At 38.6% G+C, this 17,334-nt stretch overlaps 2 protein-coding genes across 6 annotated transcripts in view; one reads left to right on the forward strand and one right to left on the reverse strand.

The window, feature by feature from the left end:
* Positions 1 to 1,327: 1,327 nt before the first annotated feature.
* Positions 1,328 to 6,510, reverse strand: SOWAHC (sosondowah ankyrin repeat domain family member C). Its single transcript, XM_011375276.2, has one exon. The coding sequence runs from the start codon at positions 6,334 to 6,336 to the stop codon at positions 4,678 to 4,680; it is 1,659 nt and encodes a 552-aa protein (XP_011373578.1). The 5' UTR covers positions 6,337 to 6,510; the 3' UTR covers positions 1,328 to 4,677.
* Positions 6,511 to 6,705: 195 nt separating this feature from the next.
* The window catches only part of SEPT10 (septin 10), a 70,186-nt gene continuing 59,557 nt past the window's right edge, over positions 6,706 to 17,334 (forward strand). For 2 of the 5 annotated variants that reach the window (XM_023520511.1, XM_023520512.1), the window contains exon 1: positions 6,710 to 7,040. In XM_023520511.1, coding sequence (XP_023376279.1) covers positions 7,014 to 7,040 — 27 coding nt within the window. In that variant the 5' untranslated portion in view covers positions 6,710 to 7,013. Of the gene's footprint in view, positions 7,041 to 17,334 lie in introns of all 5 variants that reach the window. The other 3 variants (XM_023520510.1, XM_023520509.1, XM_011375278.2) reach the window with 3 other exon arrangements.

A 17,334-nucleotide genomic window follows, 5' to 3' on the forward strand; every position in this document is an offset into this window, starting at 1 on the left:
ATATTGTAAACTTCTAGACAGATCTCAAAGATGCTCATTTCTATTCCTGGACTATTAAAGTTTCCTAGAAACCCAGAAGAGTATTCATATAGGTACTTCTAGGTTCTTTGATCACAACAGCATAAAGTTGGGTTTTAAAAAAATCTTATATGATCCTACTTCACTGGTTAACTTCATTCTAAGTCAGGCTGGTTTTCGCTAAAACTTTGGTCAGAATAGATATGACCTAGAGTAATGTTTCTCAAAACAGAATGTCATGAGCATGCTTTAAAATGATCTATTTTAACATTTCAAGTGCTTGCATAACCTCTGACCAATTATTTCCAAAGGCTGTATTCTACCTCATGAGATAGTCAATGAAATGTTTAAAATGACTATTAGAAAGTTCTCTAGGCTGAACTAAACTTCATTTCCTATTCTTTTGCTCTTCGGGGTTTCACAGAATAAAGTCATTGGTATACTGATAATGCTTAGAATATTTAAAGTCAGTTAGATTCTTCTAGGGATTATGTACTTGAGTCAACTTATAAGGTAAAACTTTCTTATAGTCAAATTTTCTCTTGAAGATCTCTTTAATTGCTCACAAAGTAAAATCCTAATAAAGCCGATTTTACCTCCAGGATTGGAATAGACTGTTCTTTTGGCTGGGTTGCAGATAAAGCGGTTAGCTGGCAGTTAGGGGTCATGTTGTATGGAAAATACTTACCTCTATTCACTTGGCATAAATGTATGTTGTTGAAATTACCCATTTGATGCAATATTACAAAATGTTTCTTCAGTGTTTTCCATTAAAAAAAAAAACCACTTACTGAGTACATTCAACATGCCAGGCATTGTGCAAGGATGGGGGCATTTGTCACTTATTCATCAGTAAATGTGGACAATTTATTAACTGAATGGGAAAGCCATTTCCTGAAATAAAGATAACATTTAAAGAGAAAATTAAGAAGAAAAAAGTACAACATGAAAGTGACGTTCTTCAGAGGAAAAAAGGCGGATAGTGATGCAAACAACTCTATTGCTATATCTTGAAAAACAAGTTTACAAGTGTCATTTTCCAGTCTTCTGATATTAAATATTTCATGAAAATTTGACTCATCATTGAAGGAACAATGGTTTGCAGCAAATTCCCAGAGTATTTACTTTTAGGGTTAACTTACAAGAAACTCCGAATACCATTTGTTTAGCAAAATAAAAATAATTTTTCAGTAGGAAAAATGGCAAAGATATCTTCACATGAACAGCTCAATGAATCCTTTCAAGATATATACTTCTAAGGAAAGAAGTCATTTTAGAAACAGACACTAGACTAATCTAGTCCTTTGGATATACTGAAAAACATTTTATTAGTTGTCATAAATGAAAAGCAATAACAAAAAACCCAGGAGCAAGCATAATGGGATATTCTCAAGAGAGCATTGGTGGACAATTACATCAAGGATTCCCACATCTCTTTGCCATAAGAGGTAAATTTTGTTAAAATAAAGATCAAAAGCAGCCTTGATGAGGAAATTAATTCATTACTGTCCAATACTTGATCGATACTGAAGAAAATGGAAAAAGGCATTCTCCACACCTTTCTGAAGATCGGTGTGGATAGGTAGGGTTTAAGGTAGATGCTGTGTGCAGGAGCCAGACTGCTGTTTTTTTTTTTTTTTTTAAGCTAGTGATGGAGGTACTACCTTCTCTGCAAGTTGATTCCTCCATCACTGGTGTCATTTGAAGAGCAGAAAGGATAATGTGGAAAAGTACTCAATCTTTTAAAATCTTACTAACTGCCATTTACTTCATGACCCTGAACAGCCATCAACCTTCATTTTCTTATCTGTAAATTAGGGCTATATGGCTAGTAACTTTAAGGGATAGGAAAGAGCTCAAGTAAATTGCAACTTCAAAAAGCATTGTGTGAACCGTAAAACACAATACAGGTAAAATGTATAAAGGACTACAGAGATTTAGACAATTCAGAGGAAAAAAATCTAGCGTGAACTTTTTATTTTGACAAAACAAACTACAAGTTTTACATTCTAAACTCTCAAAGTTTCACTTATTTAAAAAATAAGAGACAAGGCATCCTGGACTCCAAGATTTCAGGCATTAATAAAATAGTACCAGATTTTCAAATCATACAAGCTTAGCTGCATTTTATATACTGTAAAACTGAGGAGAATTGGGACATACATTCACTGGTTTAAAGCGTACCGATAAGAAACACATGAACGCACTTGGGTTTTCTAACCACACAGCTTCATATCAACAAACATCTAAGCAACTGATATACTTTCCATTAATAGTAAGTATAACTCCACAAATGTCAAATTACACAAATCATTTGCTCTGTATAATCTCAATTTAGAAATTGAAAAATAAGAGAAATATAGAGTTAAGCAGCTGAAAATGCTACATGAGCACATCATAGCAAGGAATGCTAAAGAAGTTCCTCTTGGGAATGACTTTTAAAAATTTAAAGTATATTTTATTGGAAAAGTTAAAACCTTTAATGTGAAAAGCAAGTTAAATTAAGTATTGGCCCAACCTCTAAAGATCTAGTAAATTATAGGTTTTGTGCAATTAATTAGTAACATACACATTTAAGAGAGTAATAATACTGATTGTGTAACAGAATACTTAGATGGTTCTGAAGTACCTACTCTCTATCACTTTAGTTTTACATGTCCATGAAAGGTAAAGATTCCTCGGTGGAGAGTTATAGCTTATTCTGTAGTAGATATAGGTAATGTGCATATGATTCAGAACAAATGGATGCTTTCACCTTCAGGGAACCTATTTTTAATTTATACAAAATTAGTTTTTCACCCATATGTATGGATAAAAGTGCTTCTCGAATGTACATGACCCATTTCCATAATCCAAAAACAAAATGAAGGCACATAAATGGATAATAGTTTATATATTTTATGTGAATATTTTTCATTACTCTTTAAACAAATTCGATTACTATCTAAAGAGGTACGATAAACTTGTTAAAATTTCTGCAACTTGGGAAATGAAAGATCTAAGGCCTCTCTAAAGACTGCAGTTCCGTGCCATTCACATATTGGTTCATTCACTCTGCAAGCTGTTAAGTCATTCAATCTCTCTATAGGCTGCAAGGTACTTCTGTTTCAGTAATCATGAGAACAGAAAGACTAAGGGAGAGGACTTGTTGAAATCAGTTTCCCACAAAAGTTGTTTTGAATCTTGTTATAAATAGATTTGATATGCTTATAAGTAAAATTTTATAATTATAAAATATTTACCCCAACATATTCAAATGGAATGTAATTAAGAACCACATTGTCTTTAATTTTAACGAATGATATTTTTCACTTATATCACAAAGTGAATTCACAAAGGAATTCAATAGCCAGCAGCTTTTAAATATAGAAAAAGTACCATCTCTTCTCTTTTTCCTTTTTTAAAGTGCTATTTTTAACTGGGTAGATTTACTATCCAGCTTTTCATAACTTCACTGTACTTCTCTAATAGAGTCAAGGACATGGAAAATTGAATGGATTTAGTGTTTTAAACATTTGCAAAATATTGCTACAAAACAGAGACTATGAGTGTGTTTTAGTAGTAAAACAAAAAGTGTACCTTATGTGAGTCATAAAGTTGATTTAATAATTACTTGACAGAAGCATAGGCTAACATTTATGCCAATTTTTGCTAATCATCTAAACCAGAGACAGTTTCTGTAGGGAATTCAACTCTAAGCACCATCAAATAGGGTCATGGCAAATAGAATCAATAAGGTTATATAATCCCAGAATAAAAACCAGCAAATTTAGACTTTTATAATAGCAACAAGAAACAAGTTAGAAATAAGTTAGTGACAAGTTAGTGAAAATCAGAACCAAAGGCAGTATTTTACTCAAAAGTACCATAGGTTATTAAAAGTGTTTTTTTTTTTAATTAAAAAATTGTGTAGTTATTAATAATGTATCTTAATACTAAGTGTGGTGGTATCAGTGATAGTTAAGAGAAAATCATACTACAGATTGACTCAAAAGTGAATGCTGCCTGTTACTTCCGTGATTAATGCTGAAATTGCTTTTTAAAAAATAGTTGACTACTACTTACAATACAAATAGGATACCAACAGGATTCCCATTTTTATTCACATTACTTTCTAATTAGTATTTTTGCATTTCAACTCCGACCTGACCTTCAGTAGTTATCTTAAAAAGCAAATGCGATTAGTAAAATAACTACAGGGCAATATATAGTTTTGTTCCCACTTAATATTACCAGTTTCATTACAAGTTGCATTTCTTGTTACTCTTGAAAGAGTAACCATTTTTAAAAGCAGATACATAACAACGCCAATATTCATTCCTTACTTTGCATGGCATCCAGTAATGGTTAAATCAAAGGAACCCTCAGGCATCAATTTTGTACCATCAATTTAGATACACTTCTAGTCCTTGGAAACAGGGACTCCAGGGTAGAGGGATGTCATGAAGAAAAGAGGCCTAGGTCAAGGTCTGATGAATCACTTGGAAATCCACCTCACCCGCAGAGTGCTAGGTGCAATTCCTCCCCACCCATTCCAACCCCCCAAGTAAGAATGCGGAATTTTGCCTAAGACTTTTCTGGTCTCACTTTCTTGCCTACACCCAGCATTCTATTTTGGAAGACAAATAAACCTTAGTACTTTCTAAAAGAAATTATTTTTTACCCAAATACATTGGACTTCGGTCTCAATTTGAATGAGGATGAGTGGCCTTTATGAGGTTGGTCCTCGTCTTCTTCCTCCTCTCCCTCCTCCAGTGGCTGCTCCCGGTCTCTGAAAGAGGGTGTGGTGTGGATGATCTGGGTTCGGAAGCGGATTTTGTTGAGTCTGGGTTTTATCCGCCCACTAGAGCTGCCTGAGGCTTTGCGACCTGGATCCTTTGCTTTCCCTCCAGCCCATCCCTCAGCCAAGTGGTGGTGGTGTTGATGATCTCCTCCATCCTCCTGGACGTGAGAGAGTTTGCTGGTGATGAGGTTAGAGGGGAGCACCTTTGACAGTCTCCAGCGCCCACCTCCGCTGCCGGTGGCGCTCTCTCCGTCGTCCTCGTCCAGGGCTCCCACCAGGTTCTTGATCTCCTCGGCGATGCTCTGACTCAGGTACTGTGAGGCCTTTTTCCCACTGTAGTCTCTGATATCCACGTCTGCGTCGTAGGCCCCCACCAGCAACTTCACTACCTCCACGTGCCCGTGCATGGCTGCCAAGTGCAGAGCAGTGTAGCCTCCACTGGTCCTGGCATTGATGTTCACAGGCAGATGGTGTTTGTTGGCAAAGTTGACCAGCATGGCCAGGAGCTCCTGCTTGCCGTGCTTGGCAGCCCAATGCAGGCAAGTGAAGCCAGTGATGAAGTCCCGTTTGGCCAGTAGGCCAGGCTCGCAGGTGAGCAACGCGTCTAGGCTGTCCCACTTGCCGTCTGAGGCTGAAATCATCCAGGCGTGCTCCAGAGGATCTAGGGTCACCGAGCCCCCGCTGCTGCTCTCCTCCTCTGCCGAAGACGAAGCAATGGAAGCACTGTCCGAGTCACCCCCGCTTTTGCCGCGTCCTCCCCCAGAGAAGCCCCCGGGGCTGCTGCCCCCAGGAAAGACGCTTCTCTTCAGCTGCGGGGAGCTGCCCATCACAAGGTCCAGGAGGTTTTGGCGAGTAGACCTCGGGGTGGTGGCCCCCGAGAAGGAGCTTCCCTCTTCCGCCTCCTCGCAGCCGTGGGGCGGGGGCTCCAGGTCCTCGCTGGGCGTTGGGGACGATCCCCGGGCTGGAGACGATCCCCGGGCTGGAGACTGCGCATCGCGCCGCGAATTCTTCCAGGCCCCGCCACTCAAGGACGGTCCGCTCCGGCTGTCGCCGGCTAGGCTTGGCGGCCCGAGAGTGGTGGCGGAGGGCTTCCCATCGTCCAGCTCGCAGCCCGGACTCGGGGGCGCCACGGAGGACGCCGCGTCGGAGGACGCCGCGTCGGAGGACAGGCCGCTCTCCCAGCAGCACTTGGCTCGGCCGTCAGGCACCTCCAGGTCGCCGCCGCGGGGCTCGGGCTCTGCGGTCACCGAGATGCGGGGCAGGTCCCGGGGGGGCGCGGTCTCGGGCGACGGTGGGCCCTCGCAGAACCTCCTCTTGAGGTGCACATACTGGGAACCGTCGGCGGGATCGGTGCGCACCGTGGCCACGGCGTTGACCAACTCCTTGAAGCGGGCGCGGGCGCGGCTGCGCTGCTCCGGCTCGCCGCCCAGGGCACCCCTAAAGTGCTGCACTAGCTCGGCGCGCCGGACCCGGCCCCCGCGCTCCGCGAGGAAGCGCAGCACCGCCTCGGGGCCGAGCTCCGCCGGCTCCTCCATCCGTGGAAGCGCTGCTCGTTTGGCGGTGGGCGGCTCAACCCGGCCCCATCACGGCCCGACCTAAGATGTGCGCTTCGACGAACTTGGAGTCCAGAAGGTCCCTCAGGCTCCAAGCCTCGCGACTGCGGCCAGAAGAGCCGCCACCGCCTTACTGGTGCCTCGCCCAGCGCAAACACGCCCCCGGCAGCCCCGCCCCCGTCCCGCCCACTTCCGGTCCCCGCGCTGGCCGCAATCTCGGCTCCTGCCGACCGCTAGTGAACACGGCTCGCTCCGCCCCGTGCCCCGCCCACTTCCGGCCCTCCCGCAGTCGGCAGTCGCGGTTCCCGCCAGATGTCTCTGGCTAGCTGAAGAGTCCTGGCTTTATTTCCTGGCATCTTCTCCCTCATGTCCCCAGTCTCCTCCAGTCTCACTTCCCCCTTCATTGCCTAGTCTTATAAAACATCGAGGGGCACTCCTGCGAGAGGTTCGCACCCCGCCGCGCGTCACTGAGCCCACTAGGCTCGGCCCCTCCCCTTTCCCCGACCTCCGGCGGAGGCCGGCCCCTCCCGTTGCACCGCCTTCGGCCCGCGCCCCGCACGTTAAGCCCTCCCGGTCCCCCTTGGCTCCATCCGCCGCTGGGACGCGCCGCTCGGGGGCTGGGGCTGAGACCGCCGCTTCGCTCACCTCCGTTCGGGACCATGACCTCTGAGGTGGCGCGGCACTTGGTGAGTCCGGCCGACCCCTCACGCCTCCTCCACTGCCTTTCCACCGGGGCCTGGCTCCCAGGACCCCCGCCCCGCCTTCCTCGGGGTCCCAACGTAACTTCCTCAGTCTGGAGCTCAGGGCGGCAGCCGAGTCCCGGCCGCGTCCGGTCCAGGGGTTGATGGTGACCTGCGCCCCTCTGCGACCCCCGGTCCTCCCGGGCTCCCGCTACCTGCCATCCCGACTGGGCAGGGAAGAGGGATCCTCTGTCTCCAGCTGTAGCCCGGGGAGGCATGTGGCGGATCTGCTTCCAACCGGGGGCGCAGGGCGCGCCCCTCCCAGCTCGCTGAGCGCGCCATGCGGGAGTGGCTGGAAGTTTTTGCCTGGCTTACCAGTCTTTGTCAAAAGTTAAATCTGAAACAGTGATTGTGGGTGCATCATTTTTATAACGGTTTTGAGCGTATAGGACAGATTAATATAATAGCAGTGATCTCTTACAGTTGTATACTGACTTTTCGAATATTAATTTTTGTTTTTTAATTACCGTTGACATTCGATATTATATATTAGTTACAGGTGCCTAGCGTAGTGGTTAGATATTTAATATACAAAGTGATTCTCCTGATAAGTCTAGTGCACACCTGGAGTTATTACAATATTGTTGACTGTATTTCCTATATTGTACTTTATATCCTCATAACTATTTTGTAACTACCAATTTGTACTATTTAAACCCTTCACCTTTTTCACCCAAACTCCCCCAAAACCCCCTCCTACCTGGCAACCATCAATTTGTTTTCTGTATCTGAAGCTGTTTTTTTGTTCATTTATTTTGTTCTTTAGATTCCACATGTAGGTGAAATCATATGGTATATGTCTTTCTCTGCCTGATTTATTTTATCCTAGCATAATATCCTCTAGGTCCATCCTTGTCTCAAATGGTAAAATTTTCATTCTTTTTTCATTCTTTATCCAATTCTCTATTGATGGGCGCTTGGATTACTTCCGTATCTTGGCTATTGTGAATAATGCTGCAGTGAACGTGGGGCGCATGTATCTTTTCGAATTAGTGTTTTGGATTTTTTCAGATAAATACCTAGAAGTGAAATTGCTGGGTCATAATATGGTTCTATTTTTAAGTTTTTGAAGAACTTCCATGCAGTTTTTAATAGTGGCTGCACCAGTTCATAGTCACCAACAGAGCACAAGAGTTTCTTTTTCCCCACATCCTCACCAGCACTTGTTTGCTGATTTATTGATGATAGCCATTCTGACAGGTGCGAAGTGATATCTCATTATGGTTTTAATTGGATTTTCCTGATGATAGTGACTGAGCATCTCTTCATATTGTCTATTGGCCATCTGTATATACTCTCGGGTGAAATGTCTATTCAGGTTCTCTGCCCATTTTTTAATGGGATTTTTTTTGTTGTTATTAAGTTTTATGAGTTCTTTATAAATTTTGCATAATAACTCCTTATTGAATGTATTATTAGCAAATAATCTTCTTCTGATCGGTAGGTTGTCTTTTCGTTTGATTAATGATTTCCTTTGCTGTGCAAAAACTTTTTAGTTTGACGTAGTCCCGTTTGTTTATTTCGTTTGTTTGTTTCCTTTGCCTGAGGTGACATATCAGAGAAAACATTACTAAGAGCAGTGTCAGAGAGTTTACTGTCTATGTTTTCTTCTAGGAGTTTTATGGCTTCAAGTCTTACATTTGAGTCTTTAGTCCATTTTGAGTTCATCTAGTTTCATTTTTTGCATGTATCTGTCCAGTTTTCCCAACACCGTTTATTAAAGAGACTGTCTTTACCCCGTTGTATATTCTTGCCTCCCTTGTCATGGATAAATGGCCATAGAGACATAGGGTTTATTTCCTGGGTGCTCTCTTCTCTTCCATTGATCTATGTGTCTGTTTTCATCCCAGTACTATATTGTTTTTTATTACTATAACCTTATAGTATAGTTTGCTATCAGGTAGCATGGTACCTCGAACTATATTCTTCTTTCTAATGATTGCTGGAATCTTTTGTGTTTCTATATAAATTTCAGATTTATTTGTTCTAGTTCTGAAAAATGCCATTGGTATATTGATGGAGATTGTATTAAATCTGTAGATTACTTTGGGTAATATGGATGTTTTAATGATGTTAATTCTTCCTATCCATGAGCACCGTATATGTTTCCATTTGTACCTTCTTCAGTTTCTTTCTTCAGTGTCATATAATTTTACTTCCTTAGTTAAATTAATTCTTAGGTTTTTTTTTTTTGACGCAATTGTAAATGGAATTGTTTTCTTAATTTCTCTTTCTAATAATTTGTTATTGGTGTATTGAAATGCAGCCAGTTTCTGAATATTAATTTTGTATCCTGCTAGTTTACTGAATTTGTCAGTTCTAATAGTTTTTTTTTTGGTGGCATCTTTAGGGTTCTTTATATATAGTATCATATCATCAGCAAATAATGAGTTTTCTTACTTTCCAATTTGGATGCCTTTTATTTTCCTTCCCTGATTACTGTGACTAGGACTTCCCATTTCCCTGACTGTTTACTCATTGGAGTCCCAGTTTGCTCCTTCTTTTTTTTACCCAACTGTGTGGTTGCCCAGGTTGTCCTTCATTAGGATTTGATCTCCCCAACCCTCTTTTTATTTTTCAGCCTTGGCACCCTCATACCTTCAAAGAATACATGTGACTGATTTGCCTGGTATTTTGTACCTTTCAGATAATTTTTATGTATTTATCTCATTTGCTGATATCCAGTGGATCTCAAAGTGTGGTCACAATTATTTTCCTAACAATACCAAGCTGTTATTTGCCTTTTCATACACATTCTCTTATGAGTGTACATTGAATTTTCCAGAAGCTACATGTTGTGGAGTGACCACACCCTTCTGAGGGCTAATGGAATGTGTCCTTGTATATACTTGTCTTTTTAAATTTTTATATTTTAATTTCTAATACTATAAATAGTAATTGTAATTCATGCAAACAAAAGCTCTTTGGGAGCCTGAGACAAAACGTTTGAGAATTACTTACTAGTCTAAACAATATCCTGAATTAGAAATCGAGGTTGTAGGAACAGAGTTCAGATTGTAGTCTGAGAGATTAGGTGATGTGTCCAAAGAAATATAGCCAGTTTCTTTGATAGGTCCTGGACAAGGATTTTTCTCCCTTATTCAGCCCAAGTCTCTTTCCACCCTATGGTGTATTTAGAGATCTCTCAATTTTTCTATCCGGATTGCCTTGTTATATGTTGTGTGCATGTGTGAGTGAGGAAAATGTATTTTATAAACTTTGGTTCATAGTAATCTTCAGAATTACATGGTCTGAAGAGAAGACTATTTAGTGTTGGATATCTTGTCAATTGCTGTAGTTATTTTGCAATACAGTAATAAAGCCACCTTTATTTTCTAATTAAACATTTTATTTTTAAGATAACTGTAGATTCACATGCAATAGAGATCCCTGTATCCTTTATCTAGCTTTCTTCAATAATAACATTTACAGAATCATAGTACAAGACCAGAGCTAGGACATTGACATTGATATTATGAAGATAGAGAAGTTTCCATCACCATATGAATCCCTCAGGTTGCTCTTTTATAGCCATAGCCACTTCATTTTCAACACACCTACTCCTTAACCTCCAACAACCACTAATCTGTTTTTCATTTTTATAATTTTGTCAATTCATCATTTACATAACTGAATCACAATACTTAACCTTTTGGGGTTGGATTTTTTTCGCTCAGCAAAATTCTGTGGAGATTCGTCCAGGTTGTTGGATGTATCATTAGTTTGTTCCTTTTAATTGCTGAGTAGTATTTCATGGTATGGCTGTACCACACTTTGTTTGAAGGACATCTGGGTTTTTTCCATTGTTGGGCTATTATGAATAAAGGTGCTATAAACATCATGTACAGTAACATGTAATGTAACAACGAAAACATAAGTCTTCAGTTCTCTAGGATAAATTCCCAGGAGTACAGTTGCTAGGTCACGTGTCGGTTGCCTTTAGTTTTATAAGAAATTGTTAAACTGTTTCCCAGAGATTCTGCACATTTTCCATTCCTACCAACAATGTATGAGGGATCAGGCTCTCTACATCCAAACTAGCATTTGGTTTCTATTTTTAATTTAGACATTCTAATAGGTATGTAGTGAGACATTTGTTTTTAACTTGTGTTTCCTTAATAGCTAATGATGTTTAACATCTTTTCATGTACTTATTTGCCATCTGCACATTCTCTTCAGTGAAATGTTTCATTTCTCTTGTGTTTTCTAATTGGAATTTTTAATTGTTTTAGAATTTTTCAAATATATTTTAGATACTAACCCTTCCTTGATGTGTGATTTGCAAATGTTTTTTCTCTCAGTCTGTAGTTTTTTCTTAGTGTCTTTTGCAGAGAAAAAGTTTTTAATTTTGATAAATTCTATTTTTTTTTCAATTTTTCCTCCTAAGTTAAATTGAAGAATTATTTACCTAACCCTAGATCTCAAAGGTTTTCTCTTATTTTTTTTCTTCTAAAAGTTTTCTAGTTTATATTTTACATTTAAGCCCGTGACCCATTTTGAGTTAATTTTTATATAAGGTGTGAGACATAGTTCGAGGGTCATTTTTTTGGACTATAGATGCTCCAGCACCATTTGTTGAAAAGGCTGCCTGTCCTCTTTTGAATTGATTTTGCACTTTTGTCAAAAATCATTTGAGCATATTTGTGTGGATCTGTTTTTGAGTTTTCCGCTAGCATACAGTCTTGATTCCCATAGCTGTATAGTCTTGAAATAGAATAGATTGATTCCTCTCATCTTATGATTTCCCCCCAACAAAAAGGCTGTTCTAGTTCCTTTGCCTTTTAGAATAGATTGATTCCTCTCATCTTATGATTCCCCCTCTCCCCCCAAAAAGGCTGTTCTAGTTCCTTTGCCTTTCCTTATAAATTTAGAATAGTCTTATCTATATATTAAAAAATTTTGCTGGGATTTTGATAAGAATTACATTAAATCTGTACATCAGTTTAGGGAGAATTAATATCTCTATTATAGTGAGTCTTCCAACTTATAGACACGGTATTTCTCCCCACTTCTTTATATTTTATTTTATTTTTTATCAGTATCGTGTCGTTTTCAGCATACAAGTCCTGCATATGTTTTGTTAGAATTACAGTGCCCCCCGCCCACAACACACACACCCTGGGTGCATACATTCCAAGATCCCAAGTGGATCCCTGAAACTGTAGGTAGTTACTGAACCCTATGTATGCCATGTTTTTTTTTTCCCTATACATCCTTTTCACTTAAAAGAGGAGCACTTTACAGATTCTCTTTGGCATATCCAAATTAACAGCTTTGGGGCCATTATTAAGTAAAATAATGGTTACTTGAACACAAGCACTGCAGTACTGTCGATCTTATAACCGAGATGCTACTAAGTGAATAACAGGTGGGTAGCTAACACAGTGTGGATACTCTGGATTCACGTCCTCAGTGAGATGGAGCAGGATGGTGTGATATTTCATAATGCTACTCAGAACAGCATGTGATTTAAAACTTATGTTTTTTTCCTAGAATTTTCCATTTAATATTTTTAAACTGAGGTTGACCGTGGGAATTAAAACCATGGAAAGCGAAATCAAGATAAGGGGGAGGACCATGTACACCTATTTCATTATTTTAGCAGTTGTAAATGGTATTATATTTTTAATTTCATCATCCACATATTCCTTGTTAGTATATAAAACTACAGTTGGTTTTTGTATGTTTGTGTCTTGTATCTTTTGACTTTGATGAATCATTTATTCTAGGAGTTAGGATTCCTAATAGATTCATTAAGATTTTCTACATAGAAAATCATGTCATCAGCACATAGAGATGGTTTTATTTTTTCCTTTGCAAATTTGTATGCCTTTTCTTTCCTGCCGCCTGTCCTGCTGGCTAGGACTTCTAGCGTTATTTGAATGAGTGGTGAGAACAGACATCTTTGCCATATTTCTGATGTTGTGGGGAAAGTATTCAGTCTTTTATCACAGCTGTAGGTTTCTTTGTAGATGCTCTTTATCAAATTCATGGGGGTTATTGGTCTGTAGGTTTTTGTGCTGCCTTTGGTTTGGTAATATTAGCTTCATTAAAACCATTGGGAAGTGTTCCCTCTTCTGTTTTCTGGAAGAAATTGTGTAGAATTGGTGTTAATTTTTCTTTAAATGTTTGTCAGGATTCTTTGAAACTATCTGAGCTTGGAAATTTCTTTTAGAGGAATTTTAAAATTACAAATTTAATTTCCTTAATAGTTACCTGAATATTTATATTATTTTATTTTGGATGAGTTGTGGTTTTGTGATTCATTTCTTCCAAGTTATCAAATTTCTGTGTATAGAGTTGTTCATAGAATTCACTTATTATCTTTTTGATGTCTTCAGGGTCAGTAGTGATATTCCAAAATCTGTTTCATTTCCAATGTAATGTGTTTTTTTGCCTTTCTTTGTCAGTATTGCTAGAAGTTTGTCAATTTCATTTAAGCCTCTCAAAGAACCAGCTCTTTGTTTTGTTGATTTTTCTCCTTTACTTTTCTCTTTTCAATATATAACTGATTTCTGATCTTTTTTTCTTTTGCTTGCTTTTGGTTTATTTTGCTCTTCTTTTTCTGAGTTCTCAAAGTGAGAACTTAGATCATGGAGTCGAGACTTTTCCTTTTTTCTAATGCATGCACTTGGTGATATAAATTTCCCTCTCAGCAAGACTTTAGCTTGTGTCTCACAGATTTTGTTATGTTTTCAGACTTTTTTTTTTTTTTTTTAATAGAATTGGACATTAAGACTCAGGGAGGTTTAGTATCTTGCTCAAGGAATCACAGCTAGTGATGGTGAGATCTACTCTTGGCCATGTTGTCTCTTTCACTATCTCCAGTATGTTTTTGTTAGTAATTGTAGAAGTTTTATAATTCAAGAGATCTTGACTATATCGTTCTTTATTGCTGACTATTTTCCTACTTTTGGAAAGTAGTGATAGTGGATCTTGAAATAATGTTGACTACCTTCTCCTGTCTTCTGAGAAACACCATCATAAATTTCTCCTTCAGACTGTCCTTAGGAAATCTTTTAAATGGTGTCTAAATCTTTTAAATTCCTATCTGTCTTTGTCATTTCCTGTTTCAGCTGCAGGGCTTCTGAACTCTTTCTTTTTCAGTAAGAAATAATTTTTGTATCTTAGAGGTGTTCCTCATTTGTTTTACTTTCTATATTAAAGTTGTGATTCTTAATTCTTTCCTTTGATGTCTTGGAGTTAGTTACCACCTCAGTGCCTTTGTGTATTCCCATTCTCCATCTGGAGTGACATCCTCTTTCCCACTGATCCAGATCCTATAATCATTATTAGATAGTGAAAGACCAAGTTCCTGCCCCACCTCCGAAGCTTTCCCATAGATAGGATCTTAACTCTTGGCAGTTTGTCATACTGCTCTTTTACCATTAGTCATATACCACCTTGCAATATCACCCAATATGTGTTTTGTATTGTTACTTAACTTTTTTACATCAGTTAAATTTTATTGATCCTTGTATTCCTCCCTTCCCCCACAATGAAAAGATCTGTCTTCTGGAAGAGCAACCTGTAATATTCTTTGTATCCTCCATAGCCATGATCATATATCTTCAAGGACAGGTGTTGATAATTTTTTATATAGATAATATGTTCACCTTTAATCATTTTATTCTCGTTGAATGTTCAGTGCATAAGTTATACTCTTGCAGACAGCCATGAGCTGTTTGTTGGTATGCATTTATGTTCTAATGAAGCTCCACCCTCCACCAGGCTGTACACTCTTAGTGTCATATCTTTTATGTGGTCCCAGACTGTAACTATTTGTATTGATTATGTATGTATGTATGTCTGTATGCATGTATGTATGTATTTGGAAGAGGAGGTATGAGGGTGTTTTAAATTTTTATATTTTGCTATAGAATAGATTTTCTCTCTTTAAGCATATGTATTAATCCCTCATTTTGAACCATATTGAATCTGATTTTCTCAGCTTAAGATTTTTAAGTAAGTATTCCTAGTACAAAATACCTGATTCTCAAAGCTTTTCACTGAGACTTTAATTTTTATACTTTCTTCTGATTATAACTGGGAGGAAGTTTGATTTAGATGATGCTTTATTTAAAAAATTGAATACCTTGTGGAATTTGTATCTACTACTGATTTGAAGATCATGGAAATACAAATCACATTTCTCATAGTATCAATACCCATAACCAAAAGATTTAAAACTCTCATTTTAAATACTTTTAGAACAAATATTATGATTTAGTAGACTAGGATATAGCACTTATACTTTGTTAGTATCACTTTTAGTAAATATACATGTTTTGCTCAGTATTCCTCCTGTCTTTGAAATTTTGTATTTGACAGTTACATTTCTTTAAAATAAACTTCTTTTTTGGTGTTTCTTTAAAAGTCCAGAGATTTTTCATTGATGAGTTGGCTGAAGTAGTTTAGATCCAATGGAATTCAAAGTTCATTACATTATATGATTCATTCCAGAACTTGTCATTTCAAAGGTGAATTTTTGTTTGCCAGTCCTAAAGTCGTTCAGAATTGTATTTTGACAGCCTCCTTTTCCTTGTCTTTGTTTTGATTGATTTAAATAATGTCACATCAGATATACAGGTTTCCCTTTTGCTACCTACAAACCTTACTGTGATAGACATGTGAAGGTGTGTGATTAGAGTGTTACCTAGTTAGAGAAGTTCCATGTCTTGGGTGTTCTGGAACAGTGCCAGTTGTCTAAGTATCATGATACTTCTAGACCATGTGTTTGGAGCATCTGTTTTAAGAATCATGGTTACCATATTCTGTCGGTAACCATGAATTACTGTATTGGGAATTCTAGAATTTCCAGATTTCTTTCAGACCCTAAAAAAATTTAAATTATGGAATAAATAAATGGTTGGGGTGAATTTTAAAAAGTGAACTGAGTATTGAGACTAGAAAAGGAAGGTAAAAAAAGTTTTTTGACAATTTTTTGAAATTCAACCTTGAAATTGAAGCTGAGGAAAATGAGCCCAGGCTTTAGAATTTCACTCATACTTCTTTCTGTTACAAGGAAAGATGTTTAGATACTCAAATAAGAGGAAATGGTAGCATATACGATGTGAACATGGGAGAGTTAAGTCTATAGAACTTCTGTTAGGGATGAGGGATGAGGCTACACCCTCTCAGCAATATTCCATTTAAGGCTATTCCAAATCTTTTTCCATCTAGAGAATCCTAAATTCTGTGATATCTGGGCCTGAGACAACGGACAGATGTAGAAGTAAGTATATGGCAGTTTAGTAGAGATTGCATAGTAATCATTTAGTTAACAAAGATTATGTTCCAAAAGTGTTTATTACCAGAGGTAGAAATTATATAGGATGAATAGGGTTATTTTCTAAGATATCAGACCTGAGTATATAATTTAAATATGAATTAAATAATGGCATATGTTGAAAAAATATATAGTATACATAGTGAGGAATAAGCAGGGTTAAGGTTAAGGGGAAAGGAGAAGAGATAATTTCTGTTTGAGATACGGAAATGGGAAGAGACCAAGAGGACGAGCTGGTTCTGCAGGTCCTTGCCAGATATGATGGGTTCCTTAGCCTTTCCAAGCTAGTTTCGGGCATCATTAGCTATTAAGGAAACACAAGATAAGGTGGGAGAACTGTGAGACTTCTCTGATTTCTTTTCCTTTCTATTAAGAACCAGATCAAGTTTATGCTACCCTGTGTGGGCTATTTTTATGGAAGCAGCATGATATGTGTAGGAAGAGGTCATCAATAGTGAAATATATATTAGATAGAGAGTATATTGATGGATATCGTAAATATTTTATAAATAGTCTCTACTCCAGTTTTTTCATGAACACATGTGAACACAGTGATACTTTAGCTCAGTTCAATGTATACTCTAGCCAGAACAATACTTTGGGCTATGAATTGAGCCAGAATTGCTTGGATGATTTTTGAAAATTAAAAAGATATTTTTGTTATAAAGGAGCTTTGTTTTAAGAGACGTGCTTAACTGGGGTAGTCCGAAATGAGTAGATGAGAAATTGTCCATATTGACAAATTGGTGGCTGGTACCACTCAGTCTGTAGCTCAGTGATCCAGGACTTCAGGAAAAAAGACGTCGAATTATCCCTGACCTCCAGTGTAATCTTCAGCATTTCCTATTTATATTACATGCAATTCACATTAAAAAGTCTTTTCTCCTCTTAGGATAGTATAGCTAGGTCAGAGAAAGTTAGTCATTGGGTTGCTTTCCTAATGCCTAGTGA

The sequence above is a fragment of the Pteropus vampyrus genome, unplaced genomic scaffold (genome assembly GCF_000151845.1).
Source record: "Pteropus vampyrus isolate Shadow unplaced genomic scaffold, Pvam_2.0 Scaffold269, whole genome shotgun sequence".
In the NCBI taxonomy this organism is placed as follows: Eukaryota; Metazoa; Chordata; class Mammalia; order Chiroptera; family Pteropodidae; genus Pteropus; species Pteropus vampyrus.